The sequence below is a fragment of the Salvia hispanica genome, chromosome 4, assembly GCF_023119035.1.
Source record: "Salvia hispanica cultivar TCC Black 2014 chromosome 4, UniMelb_Shisp_WGS_1.0, whole genome shotgun sequence".
Classification (NCBI taxonomy): domain Eukaryota; kingdom Viridiplantae; phylum Streptophyta; class Magnoliopsida; order Lamiales; family Lamiaceae; genus Salvia; species Salvia hispanica.
In genome coordinates this window covers 25,087,904-25,101,934 of record NC_062968.1, presented here as the reverse complement: position 1 = coordinate 25,101,934, position 14,031 = coordinate 25,087,904, and the positions used below count along the sequence as shown (strand labels likewise).

The 14,031-nt window shown below is 40.1% G+C and overlaps 1 protein-coding gene and 1 pseudogene across 1 annotated transcript; both read right to left on the bottom strand.

Moving 5' to 3' along the window:
- Positions 1 to 3,496: 3,496 nt before the first annotated feature.
- LOC125220757 lies at positions 3,497 to 5,050 on the bottom strand. The gene has a single exon (XM_048122901.1). The coding sequence runs from the start codon at positions 5,048 to 5,050 to the stop codon at positions 3,497 to 3,499; it is 1,554 nt and encodes a 517-aa protein (XP_047978858.1).
- A 5,058-nt stretch (positions 5,051 to 10,108) lies between these two features.
- LOC125224362 lies at positions 10,109 to 13,539 on the bottom strand (annotated as a pseudogene).
- Between the last annotated feature and the right edge of the window lie 492 nt (positions 13,540 to 14,031).

The following is a 14,031-nucleotide window of genomic DNA, read 5'->3' as shown; positions in this document are numbered from 1 at the left end:
CAGCAGACATGTTTTCCCCGATCACAATCTTTCCATCTGGCTTGGTCTTCCCAGCTATGAATTCCTTGATGAACTTGCTAAAGGCAGGCATCTTCAGGGCTTGCAAGAAGGGCAGGTTGATTTCCAGCTTGCTAAAAATTTCCATGAGGTCCTCTGTATCATCCTTCTTCTTCTTGGCTTCCCCTCGGTATGGAAACGGCTTTGCTCGCTTTACCGCATTTGTGGAACTCCCAGCTGGGGTTTCGCCAGCTTGCCTACTTCCTTCCTTACTTACTAACTCAGGCTCTGGATCTAGGAAAAATGGATCAGCTGCTCGAGGTAAAGATCCCTCTAAATCTCCCTTCTGGAGGTCATCCTGAGCATGAACTTCTCTGGGTCTAGGGCTATCCCCTTGAAACTCTTGACTTTCCTTCCCCTTACTTGCTTGTGCGGTACTTCTTCGTCAATCTCCAGCGTCGGGCCTTCATAGCCCCGCCCTGATCTCAAGGTGATCTGACTAATGTTTGCTCGATCAGGTGGCTTGACTGTGGCAGGGAGTTTTCCTTCATTCCCCCGCATCTCATTCAAAGAAACCGCAATCTGAGACAACTGCTTTGCCATCATGTCCATGGTTGCTTTGTGCTCCAACTGGGCGTCTTGCAGTTTATGCACCACGTCATTGTTAGAATGCAGATTATTCTGCATGAACTGCTGCGAATTCACTAGGTCGTGGACCATGTCATCCAAACTCCTTGGTGGCCTGGAGTTGAATTGATTTGAATTTGATCATTGACCTTGGTTCTGTCCTTGGTTTTGCCGATAGTTCCCTTGATTTCCTTGGTGGTTATTGTATTGGTTGCTAGACCCTTGATTTCCTTGGTGATTTGGTTGGGAATTCTGATAGTTTCCTTGGTTATTCCTCTGGTGAGGTGGCACATAGGAGCTCCCTGAATTGTTCTTATTTTTGCTTCCCCAATTAGTATGGTCCTGATTCCTGTATCCCAATTGCAGTTGCCCCTCTTGATTCCTCCCTGACCAGTTGGACTGCCTCTCTGGAGGGTGTGCATAATTTGTGATCTGCAGTGGGGGCGGCTGACTTTGATAATTGTCAGTCCATCTAAAATTGGGGTGAGTCCTCCATGGGGCCTCTCTTTGCCTTCCTTGGTTCCAACTTCCATCCGGATTCTCCAGCTCCCCATCGAGTTCGCCTGGGCTTGGCACTCCCCTTCACAAGGTTGACCGAAATAAGGTTGAAGTTGCCTTTCCTCTTGACTAGGGGGTTTCTCATTTTCCGATGGAGCATGAGGGTTGTACTTCTCAATTGCATTCAACAGTGCTTTTTCCAATTTATCTATCTTGTCCTCCACTTTCTTGTCATCTTGTTCTGTTACTGCATTGGCCGATCCCCTTCTCAAAATGCTCCGCGGGTTATCATAGGCCTTTTTTGCCTCGATCAATCTCCCCAAGGTCTCTTTGGCTTCACTTGCTTTATTCTTGGTAAAATTTCCCCCGCTCGAGGAATTCATCAAATCCTTTGATTCAGGGTTTGCACCTTCGTAAAACAAATAGTAAGTCTCTCGCCTCGATCATCCCGTGGTTCGGACAAACATCCAACAGTCCCTTGAAACGGGACCAATAAGAGCTCAGAGACTCATCATATTCTTGCTTGCACTCCTGGATCTCTTTCTTCAAAGCGTTCGTCTTGTTGGACGGGAAAAAATAATCCAAGAACTCCAGCTTGAAATCCTTCCATGTGTTGATCGAGTCTGGTGGGAGCCTCAGCAGCCAAGTATTAGCCTCCCCCTTAAGGGCAAACGGGATTGCACGCAAACGGTAGTCCTCCTCAGTCGCCTCGTTGGGTCGCTTTTGGATGCTGCACAGCTTACTAAACTCGTTTAGAAATTCGTAAGGACACTCATTCCTTCGTCCAGAGAATGTAGGCAAAACCCCAAGCACATTTGTCTTAATATCGATAGACCTCCGACGCGGGTTTGAGACTATGGCATGGGCGGATTCACCGTCCAGATGCGCGGTGAGTGACCTATCTCCGGATCGGGATCCACTAAATGTGCCATATTCACGTCCTCCTCTTCCTCAGTCTCGGAAGGCTCTGTTTCTGTGGACGACTTCAGGTCTTCTTCTCCTAACGAGTCCCACTCCTTCTCACTTTCTGATTCGAACGGGAATGGGTCTACTGTCCTTAACCCTGATCTGGTAGTGACAGTGGACGTAGACTCCTTGACTTGCCACTTGTATCGGGCGTTTCCTGACCCAGATGAACTAGCCCAACTTCCAGAATGGAAGCCCGTGTTCATAAACTGTCAAGAAAAACAAAATAACAGAAATTAAACTATTTACACCAAATCCTCAAACGCATAAACAATTAACACCATCCATCCCCGGCAACGGCGCCATTTGAAGTGGGTGTTTTGTGTGACTTGTAAGGAATATCAAGCTTCCTGGGTCCAGCGAATCCACTAGAGCACGGGGTCTAGGAACTCACGGAACGTTGGAAGATCTCGGTCGTCGGACACACAGAATACCTCTTCAAAACCCTCAACCACATATACTAAAATTAGCACAGGGAAGTAGGGATCGATCCCACAGAGATGAATGCGCAAGTAAACATGTTCAAAGACTCGGGATTATTTTTGGGTTGGCTACTGCCACGCAATTTGGGTTGAGGAAATTAAACTAGACTTCGTCTAGCTTATACCTCCATTATAATTTTTTTTTTTTTACAACGCCCCATATGTGCTTCCAAGTTTGTAGGCTTATCACTCTTGATGGTGACTTAACAAATATTTGACATTGTGACACTTTTTAGGCTAGGAGGGCTAACTAGGGATTAAGACAAAAGTATATACACTTGTGAAGGGGAGAACAAAGAATGCCTAACGTCATCTCCTAAATTCACATTCACTATGTAGATTTAATATGATTAGGAGCAAGTTCTAGAAACAACAACAAGCATATGATAAAAAAATCACACAAAAAAGAAGTTTTGGCTCAAATCTCACTCGGGTAATAGCATGAATCAAGGCAAACAAGCAATTCATTACTTATGCACCTATTACTCAAACTCTTAAGTCAAAGACCATGATAGCTTAAAAGATGGATGATGTTTTTATCATTAACAACTAGTCTTTACCCCAAGAAACCAAATTTTTTTTTCAATTCAAGCCTCAAAATTTTCAATCAATCACAACCAAACAAAACAATTCTATCCTAAAACAAAATAAAAAGCAACAAAAGACAACTAATCAATCTAAAGCAATAAGATAAGTACCTCGTTAGTATCCCTATCCACCATATCATCCCCCCAAACTTATTCAAAGCTATGCAAAGAATAAGTTTGAAAAGTTGGTGGAGAAGGGAGACTTACATGGTATGCAAGCAACACAAAACACACCAAAAACAAACTAAAACGATAAAATTAAAAGTTACCTACTAGGGGTTACCTCCCCTACAGTGCCTTTGGTTATCGTCGTTGGCTCGACGTCCTCCATGAGCTGCATCATGTCACGCCATAAATGGTGGTGTTGGCTTTTCTGTCAATCTTGGAAGCATAGGATCTCGCCAATCTCTTCTTCCACCAAGTATTCTTCAGAGCTCCATCAGAAATTTTGGTTTCCACTTCGGGTGAATTTTCAGCTTTTGTTTTCTTCTCTTTCACTTTAGAATTCGATGCAGCCTTTTCTTTAGAAATTGATCCACCACATGAACCAAACATCCACTGCGGCAAAGAAAAATCCCCAAATGTGGACTCAATTTCTTGTGCCTTTTGGACTTCTACAACATGCACAGCTTTGCACTCCTTCTTCGTAACCAGTTCCTCTTCCTCACGACTCTTCATAGCATTGTAGATAGATAAGATGTGGCGTTTGTTGCCCATATGAAGAGTGAGCTCTCCCCTCGCTATATCTATCAATGCTTTTCCCGTTGCAAGGAATGGACGCCCCAGGATAAGCGGTACATTCACGTCTTCTTCCATATCCAACACTACAAAATCGACGGGAAATATGAAGTCGTGTACCTTCACAAGAACGTCCTCAACAATTCCTTTAGGATAGGTGATGGTTCTATCTGCCATCTGCAGTGTGATTGTAGTCGGCTTGAGAGTGTCGATCTTCATCTTTCTGAAAAATGATAATGGCATCAAATTTATGCTCGCCCCCAGATCACAAAGTGCCTTTGTCTGTCTGTCATTTCCAATGACGCATGAGATGTTGAAACTCCCAGGATCTTTAAGCTTGGCCGGTAGCTTTTTCTGAATTATGGCACTACAGTTTTCAGATATGTTCACCGTCTCATAGTCAGTCCACTTCTTCTTCTTGGAGAGCACATCTTTTAGGAACTTTGCATATGTAGGCATTTCTTGAAGTGCCTCCACCAATGGGATATTCAAGTTCACCTTCCTGAAGATGTCTAAGAACCTCGAGAACTGAGCATCTGTCTTCTTCTTCTGAACACGTTGAGGATAAGGGATCCTCACTTCAGCTGGAGTATGAGCTGTAGGTGGTGTGGGTGAAGGTATAGTCGTGTTCTCCTTAGGTGGAGTAGAAATTTGCACTGTCTCATCTTCTTTGACCAATTCCTCCTCTTCAGCTCTCTTTTCTGCTACTCTACCCTCATTCTCGGATGGCATTGAAGGTCCCTCGTAGTTTGTTCCACTCCTCAGATGTATAGCTTTGCAGTCCTTGGGATTGATGATAGTGGTAGAAGGGAATTTTCCCGGTTGCGTAAGAGTGCTCACAGTCTGGGAAATCTGGCTGATCTGAATATCAATGTTCTTCAAATGAGTGGTCATTCCCTGTACATCCGCCTCGACCTTCTCCATCCTTTGATTGTTCTGCTCCATGACCTTATTAGATTGTAGCATGAAGGACTTGAGTATGTCCTCCGTGGTCATCTTCTTGGGGTCGTTCATCATCCCATCAGAAACTGTGAGTCCCGGAGGAGGCTGCAGAGCATTATTGTGGTTCCCATAAGAGAGATTGGGATGCCCCTTGTTCCCATATTGGTTGTATCCTCCCCCATTAAAGTTCGGGCGTGGGTTATTGTAATACATGTTACCCCCCTATTGCACATAATTCACATCCTCCATACTTCCTTGGGGCTCTTGAGACGGTTGCCCCATCGCCATGCAGTCGAACTTCATGGTTAAGGCATCCAGCTTGTCGGATAAGGTGCTCATTGTATCATGATCTGTGGTATAAGCCACCCTATGCACCTTACTCCTTTCGTTGCTCCATCCTTCATCACTGGATGCAAGCTCTTCAATCACTCTCATCGCCTCCTCCTCTCCTTTCTTGAGAAGATTACCTCCCGCGCTAAGATTTAACTCCCGTTGTGCTTCAGGTATACATCCCTTGAAGAATGTAATGACTTGCACTGTTGGGGACAGACCATGATTGGGACACCTCTTCAGCAAGGCTTTGAATCTCCCCCATGCATCTCTGATAGTCTCCGTAGGAATCATCTGAAAGGCAATGATCTCGTGTTGCCTCTTAATAGCCTCACTAGGGGGATAGAACTTCTCCAGGAATTTGTGGACCATCTGGTCCCATGTTCTAATGGACCCCGGTGTCAAACTCTCGAGCCAATCCTTTGCTGCATCTTCCAAAGAAAAAGGAAACAGTCTCAATCGGATCTGATCATCTGTCACTCCATTCATTTTCGTCGTGTTGCAGATCTGAATGAACTTGGTAATATGCTTGTTAGGGTCATCTGAGGATTTGCCCCTAAAAGCATTGTTTTCCGCCATCTGGATCAGTCCTGGTTTCAGCTCAAAGTTGTTGGCGTCAATATTGTTGAAGACGGTTGGGTTTGCCACTCCGTGGTATACATATTGATTCTGCACCGGCACAGCTGGTTCACGATTAACCTGTCGGCGCAATTCCTCCAGCTGTCGTAGAAGCTCAGCATTGGTGGGAGGAGGGGGTGGTGGGCCATTGTTGCCTCCGTTGTTGTTCCCTTCTTCGTGCTCCATCAGAATAGGAGAATCGGGATCAAGCTGAATATGATCCTGAACTGGTGATCGAATAGGTGAGAGGTCCCTCCGATCTGAAGATGCTCCTACGCGGTTTGGCGAAGAAGCTTGAATCTTCTTTGTGAGTCTCCTATATGCGTTCCTCTTCCGGTTCGATGCTTCGATCTCAGAGTCGAAAGGTTCTAGAGGCAAGCCTTTAGAACGTGTGTGCATACACCTGAACAAGAAACACAAATGTGAGAACTCGAAAAATTAAAAGAAAAATAAAGCAGTAATGTCTGAAGTAGTAATCTTGATTATTATCACGATATCAAGCTATTTAACACAAAAATTGTCCCCGGCAACGGCGCCAAAAACTTGACTCAACTTTATTTTACCCAAATAATACCCGCAAGTGTACAGGGTTATTGTAGCAAATAGCAAGCAAGAGTATATCGTATCCCACAGAGACAATTAAGTGTAAACCTAAGTACCACGAACCAATTTCAACTACTATCCAGACGATCGAGAATTTTGGTTTTAAACTAACAACTACTAAAAGCATATAAAATCAGAGATTAAAATAAGCACTTAAACAAGAAAACAATTAAGCAAGTTGTAGAAAATGATAGAGAAATATGCAGAATTCAAGGATCCGATGCACAACTCATAGCCTAACCCAATTGAAACCGATTTACCATTTAAAGTCTCCAGAATTGTTGAATCAATCACAAATATAGATTAAACCCCCTCCCGAGGTGAGAAATCCGTAGATTAGGTGTAATAATTGAAGTCCCCTTCTAATTCTTAGACCTAACTCCTAATAGTTCGATTAGATTAAAGATCTCACTCAAAACCTCAACTCTCCCGAGTTTTATTGAATTAAGGTGTGAATAATTCTTCTTTCAAGGTTAAATATTTCATCTCCCGATTATTCTAAGAAACCCTACACTCCCAATTGGTGATCAAGCAATTGTTAGGAAAAAGCACAAGAATAATTCAAACAATTGCAAGAGCAAGATAAAAACGAAGTCAATTGGATTAAAACTATAAATCAATGCATCTTCACCAAGAATTCTACATAAAAGATGTTTAGCTACTCATGTTCATGGTAGAAAACAAATAGAAACAAGGAAAAACAGTGGAAATCATGATGCGAATCGCAATTGGCGGAGGAATTGAAGCTTGAATCTTCAATCTTCTTCCAAGAGTTCTTCACAAAGAGAGAGCGTGTGTTTTGTCGCTTGTCGAGAATGAATAGAATTGACCTAATTCTTCCTTCTTATTTTCTCTTCAAAAAATTGCGTTTCAGCTCTAAAAAACGCCAAAATGACGGACCCGGCCGGGTGGAATTAATCCACTGGAAATTCACCCGGCCGGGTGGGACTTCTTTGGTACTCTCTGGAATCTCGCAGGCATAATTACGCCACCCGGCCGGGTGGGAATTTCTGGACAGCGCAGTGATCGTATAACGGCCATAACTTCTTCTACCGAACTCCGATTGAGGCGTGCGAGATACCCACGCGAAGCTCTTTCGAAGACGAAGAGATTGGTATGCATTAGGGGCTGATTGGACTTCAAAATCTCCAATAAATATTGTCTCAAACCAAAGCTGCTGCACATCCACATATTTGGTACCTTTTTCTACACATTCTTAACAAAATGGTCAACATACCAACATAATAGAGAAGTAGATATAAACACGTCCAATAATAGACAAAATATGATCAAATTCATACATAACCACCCTCTAAAACCATGTAAAATCCAAGTATGTCAACTAACTAACAGCGACATCATCTTCTCCAACAAATAGCATGAAACTTCCAGTAAAACAGAGTGAGAACGTAATTCAAAGCGAAGCAACAGAAATTAAGGCGACGAAATCGAAAAAACAATTAAAACTAAAGCAGATCTACGGCTACTAGACGAAGTAAAGTAAAAAGAAAGCAGAAAGTTCAAAATCCATGCAAAACTTGGTTTCCCCTTTTCAGATCCACACTCCGGATGCTAAATCCACTCCAGATCCAAGCATCCGAAACAAACTTCTTCCAAAATTATATCCATAACTACAGATTCGCTGATTCACCACATATTAACAACAACATCACAAATCCACAACCTATTTCCCAGATCAAGCACAGAAACATCCAAACAGAGCATAACATTTAACTTCTGAAATAAACCTCAAAACACATAATCAACGTAATTCAACACAAAATAAACACCATCATGACGTAAACGAAATGCATAGACAACGGTAAGTAGCAAACAACCACTCGACTTCAGAAACGTTGAAGTTCGACGAAATAACAGTGTAAAAACTGAATGTAAACTGATTGTATCTTCGCCCTTCGTGAGGACGGTGTTACCACTAACTTTCTCCGAAGATGAAACCTCTAACTACCCCAGAATCCCCCTTTTCCCAAGTGTGTGTGAGTGTGTGAGCTGAGAGCAAATCATGTATGTTTCGTGTGCTGCATGCTCCTCTTTATATAGGCGTGGAAGTGGGTCCAGCAGGGTGTGATTAGTCTTCGTTACCCTCAGGTTTTGACTCTCTTCGTCCAGCCATTTTTCTCTTTAATTCTGCTCACTTTCCTTCGCTTTTCTTCGCTGGTCCGTTGCCTTCAGCTCTTCCTAGACCTAGTGATTCCTTCACATACCTGGCTTAAAACTTGTGTTAGACCCAGTAAAAAGGTGATTTTTCACCACATAACCGATGCATGAAATTAGCCTTATCAATGAGATTTAGAAGATTGCGAAAACTGAGGCAGGTCGCGATTGAAGCAGATCGCGATTGAGGCCATTGTCCGGCGATCGTGAATTGAGGCAACACAATTGTCATGCGATGGAGATCAATGAAGATTGAAGGTGATTGCAAGAAGGAGATTGATGAAGATGAAGGTGATTGCGAGAAGGAGATGGATGAAGATGAAGGTGATTGCGAGAAGGAGATCGATGAAGATTGAATAAGAGATCGGCGATCGAAGAATTGAGAGAAAAATTGAGGAAACACATATTTTAGTATTTTATGTTTGTGAATAAATGATTTTCCAAAATACCCTTCAACAAGTTTTTTAGGGATAAAATAATAAAATAATGGTAAATTAATTCTAAACACAAGATTAAGAAGATGGAGGGTCCTAATTTGGTCTCTAGTTCGGTTTTTAAGAAGGGTTCGGCATTGATCATAACTCTAAGTTAATATATATATATATATATATATATATATATATATATATATAGGGATGTGATCATATCATAACCCATATTTATGGTGATAACCTAATAACCCTCATTTTATGGACGAAAAATATCATTTTATGGAACAAAATATCATTTTATGGAATAAAAGTATCATTTTATGCATGCTGAAAAAATATCATTTTATCGTGTATAAATATCATTTTTAGTAAAAATGATACTTTTGACCCATAAAATGATAGGGTTATCACATAAATATGAGTTATGATATGATTGCCTCAATTGACAGACTGTGCATTTAATTTGGAGAAATTTCAAATCCAGGGACGTCGAAATTCTAAGATTGTCGAGTGGATTAGGGCATACACTGTTAAAAATGGAGTAGTGTTTATTTATTCAGAAAAAATCGAAAGGACATCAAATTAGGAAAGGTAGTTATTAATATATTTTGGAAAAAAGGTGAAAGTTCAATTGGGCCAACCAACTCAACTTTACCGGGCTGAATAGCACCGGTCCATAATCCTTCCACTGCAGAGAGCGGGAAGTTTAACGCTGCTATGTGAAGCCAGCCTGGCGCGGTGCTCTCCGCATTAAGAGGCATGTGGTCTACTTCTTTAAATGGGCCACATGGCTCAACTCCAATATTATTCAATTTGTTACTCTTGAATTCATAGAAATGGTTATAATGTCTCTAAAGTCAACCAATATTACTCAACTTGTAACTCCTTAAGGGTGTATTCTAATTGGTAGAAAATGGTTATAATGTCTCAAAAGCTCTACACTACCAAGATTATTCAATTTGTAACTCTTTAGTGATGGAACAATGTACTTGGTGTGATAATATTATTAGACCAATATAAAATATTCTATGCTCTTGATTTACAATGAAGAAGGAAGCTTTATGGAGTACTATGAGATACTATCAAATAATGCAGCTTAGCCATAAATTTTCAATTCAATTCATAGCTCTAGCTAGTCAATGTAGATATCATAATTCAGTATGTTACAAGGGACTAATTGATTAAGTTTCCCAACACAACACAATACAATACAATGAGAGAGAGAGAGAGAGTACCATAACACACAATGAACTAAAGAATGAGATACACATTAAAGCATTGACCAACAACTCCTATCTAAATTTACGAAGACGCATCTTCGCCCTTCTCACGAGCAATGGATGCAGACAGGATTCCAAGATCTGTATTCAGGAACGCCAGTGCAGTTTCACACTCTGAAATTATTCTCATTACTGAAGATGGATCACCGGCAACTGTTTCAGATGATCCAACAGCTACTGCTGCATGTGAATCTCGAAGGTTCTTCAAGTTTCCCAAGAACTGTCACAATAAAGAGACAAGTATGCCTTTAAATATTTCACACATTAAAGTTTAAGGGTTAATACTTAATATACTAGCTTATGATCCCCATCTTAAATGTTTTTATTTATTTGCGATTTAAATTCCAGCATCTGAAATCTGACTGGGCTCACCCATCAAACATGTTTCTCAGGATATCTAAAAGTTGAGGTTGTAAATCTAAAAACTGGCAAACTTGGACTCATAAACTACTAGTACTAAGCCAAAGTTTTTCAACTGTCCCAAAAGAGAAATCATAAATTGTGACAACCACTGAAATTTTAAATTTGTAAGCTATGAGAAACTTTGCTTTGTGGGATACAATTATATTTGTATTAGGTACCTTCAAAAGCATTTTGTATGCCTCCAACAATCTATTTGCAGCGGGTCCAAAACCATGAAGTTGAGGAACCTCCATCATATGTGTCCAAGGACGTATTTCATGCAGATAGTAAAATAGTTATATCAAGTTTACAAACATAAATAGGGATGTAAACAGATTAATAGTACAAAATTGATCATTGAGCAGTACACCAAGAGGCAACTCAGAGAAGATTAATGAAAAACAAAACCTTGGTGTAAATGGTGTTGAGCTATCTAGCAGTTTCAAGGAAAGATTCCAGATGTTCCCGTAGTTTTGCTTCAGCGTCCATGTAATCTTCATCTGGATTATATGGATGCTACAGAGGGTAACCCCATACAAAATGATAATATTGATGCAGAGAAAAGAGATGAAGCTAATGCCAAAATCAAATGAAGCTTGCATTGTTAATGAAATTAGAGTATAGAAACTTGATAAGCACCTTAGAAGCTAGATCATCAACCATCTCTTGAAGGTTTAGAAGTCTGTTTGTTTGATCTGAAAGTTGTTTCTCCAAATCAGATATATCTGCCCTACAAGTAGTGTTTGATTTAGGGAACATAAGATAAATGGAAAACACCGAGTCCAAGTCTGATAATGAAAACCCCAGGTAGATAATAATACTTTGCTAACATAAACAATTTATAATAAGAAGACGAGTAAGAAGAATGCCAATCATTCCAGAAGCAACAGCATATTAATAAGTACGACCAACAAAGTAGATTCATTTCTAAAAGGCTAAATGGAATTCAAACCAGTATTACTTCTTATTAGCAACAAAGGGAATCTGAAAAGAGTGAAACGAAGGGTTATGACACTAATCTAGAAAATAATTACTTCTTACAGTGGATATATTGATTGGATCTGCACATCTGCTGGAAACAACTTGCATTCTTCAGAGAAAATTTGAGCTTGTTTCTCAGCTATAGCATCGATAAGCTGAATATCTTTAGCTACTTGCTCATCTACACTGAACAAAATGACGACACTAAACATTAGCAGGATAAATATACCATCTAATGATCATTTAAAAAAAAAAGAATATACTCATAATGACAACATGGAATCTAGACATAAACACCTCCACTCGGGATTATCAGCATAGATGCTTGCCTCCACAAGATCCACAATAAGACGCAACATTTCAGTACGATCTTCGTAACTTCCTCGACCCTGCAATAAAAGTTATCACTAGCTAGAAATATGTATAGATAGCATGCATCTATCCTAAACATTTTTAGAAGCAATTGAAAGTTGAAAACTTCATAGCCAGGCAACCCATGCCAGTAAAATTATTTCAATGTCAGTTGAAGAGAACACAAAAACGAAAGAAGAAACACTTGTTTATTGTAATTTCACATATTTATAACAAATAGAACACGAGACTGGAGAATTTAAATTTTGAGCATAAATAGTTGGTTTGTAAGTAGCTAAGGGAATGCTTCATCAATATATTTTCTCTTTTCCATTCACCCAAATGCACAAATGCAGAAATAAAATAAACATAAACTGAACAATCATTGTAGTTGTAGCGTTGTGGTTAAACAGTGTACAATGGATGGGGCTTTTGGGGACTTGAAGAAATAGGACTTAACAAAGACTTAGAAAATGAACTTTACGTAATTCGAACTCAATTGGATGGCTCTAGTGTCAATAGTAGTGGTAACACCCAAAAACTTTGCAATCTCTGTCAAATCTGCAATACAGAAACAAAACAAAATGAAAAGAAATGTAGTTGAAGTATAATTTACATGTTCCATTCAAAATTATAATCAAAATATACACCAACAGCTGCAGATATTGCAGCACATATAAAAATTCTGTCAAGTTGTCAATCTGAACACAATGCAGACAAAGCCTACACCAAATTATTCTCAAAATAAAAAGAAAAAGAAAACTTTAAAATAAAAAGGGTGGCCTTCAATAACAATGCTGAAAAATGGAACAAAGAAAAAAGGGGATTTACAGTGTATCCTGGAGGTCTCTTCATCTCGATCCACAGCATCTCCCTGTAGATTCTGCTGCGAAAATGGAGAATTATCACCCAGTAATCTGCAAAATATCCATCATCGAAATTGAAACAAAATGATGGCATAGTTGTTGGAATTTTGGGGTGTATGTGTATAGATCTTTCAATTGTCCAGTGATTCAATAAAGATTAAGGTTTGAGTTAAAAGTGTATTTAATTGTTATGAAAATAAGTGAATGAGAGACCGAATAGAAAATAAAAGGGTTTATATTTAATATAAATATAAACTAGGGTTATGGTCCCCAGTCGTCAGTTCGAAATCTATGTATTCTCTCGGCAGACTACTGTGAAGGACGTCTCTGATCGTTTGGAAGATCCATAGCCGCTGCAAAGCAATTCCACCTTTCAATTCATTATGGATCAAGGTACGTTTCCGCTCTACAGTTTATGCTCCTTCACCATCTTTCTCGGTTAATCATCGTAGAGAGCAGCTTTATGTAATTGTTCATTCAATTATTCGAACAATGATAAAATCCAAATAGGCGAAGTATCGCTACTTGAAAAAGAGAAAGAGCCATTCGAGAAGGGCGTAGCGTTCCATGCCGGCAAAGAGGAGTGACTGCGCCGGTGCATTGGCTCTCGGGTAATTCAACATCGTCAATTTCTTCTGCACTTGTTCCATTTGCTTCGCCGCCATGCCAACGTCAGCACGAAACTGCGAAATTTGCAGGTAGTGGGAGGGGGAAGCAGATAATTTTGAAGCTTGATTGGATTTTCTGCTATTGTACGATCGATTTTTAGAGTCAAATAGTAACATTGTTCAATATTGGGTTTTATTTTTCTTAAAATAATCGATCAGAATCAAGATTCCATAAGAAATGAAAACGAAAATTCAAGACTCCAAAGGTATAAATCTTGCTGCTTGAATAGTTGGTGATATTCATGCATAAATCATATATATTCACCGCCCAATGAAAGCCCGCCACGTGGGGGGAGCGCGTGGCGTGCTAGTTTGCCAACTCTCTCTCCCTCGCGCGAACCTCCATGCGACGAGACGGCTGCAACACTGTATGATGGCTCCTTCCTGAAGGAACTGACAGCGGAAGCGTTCGATTAATTCAAACAAATAAATCAAATAATAATCAGATCTATTTAGCAGATTATTTATACAAATTCTATTCGCGTAATC

Bases quoted from the DNA above. Each gene is read 5' to 3' on its own strand.
- LOC125220757 (XM_048122901.1), bottom strand. From the start codon at position 5,050: ATGTATTACAATAACCCACGCCCGAACTTTAATGGGGGAGGATACAAC.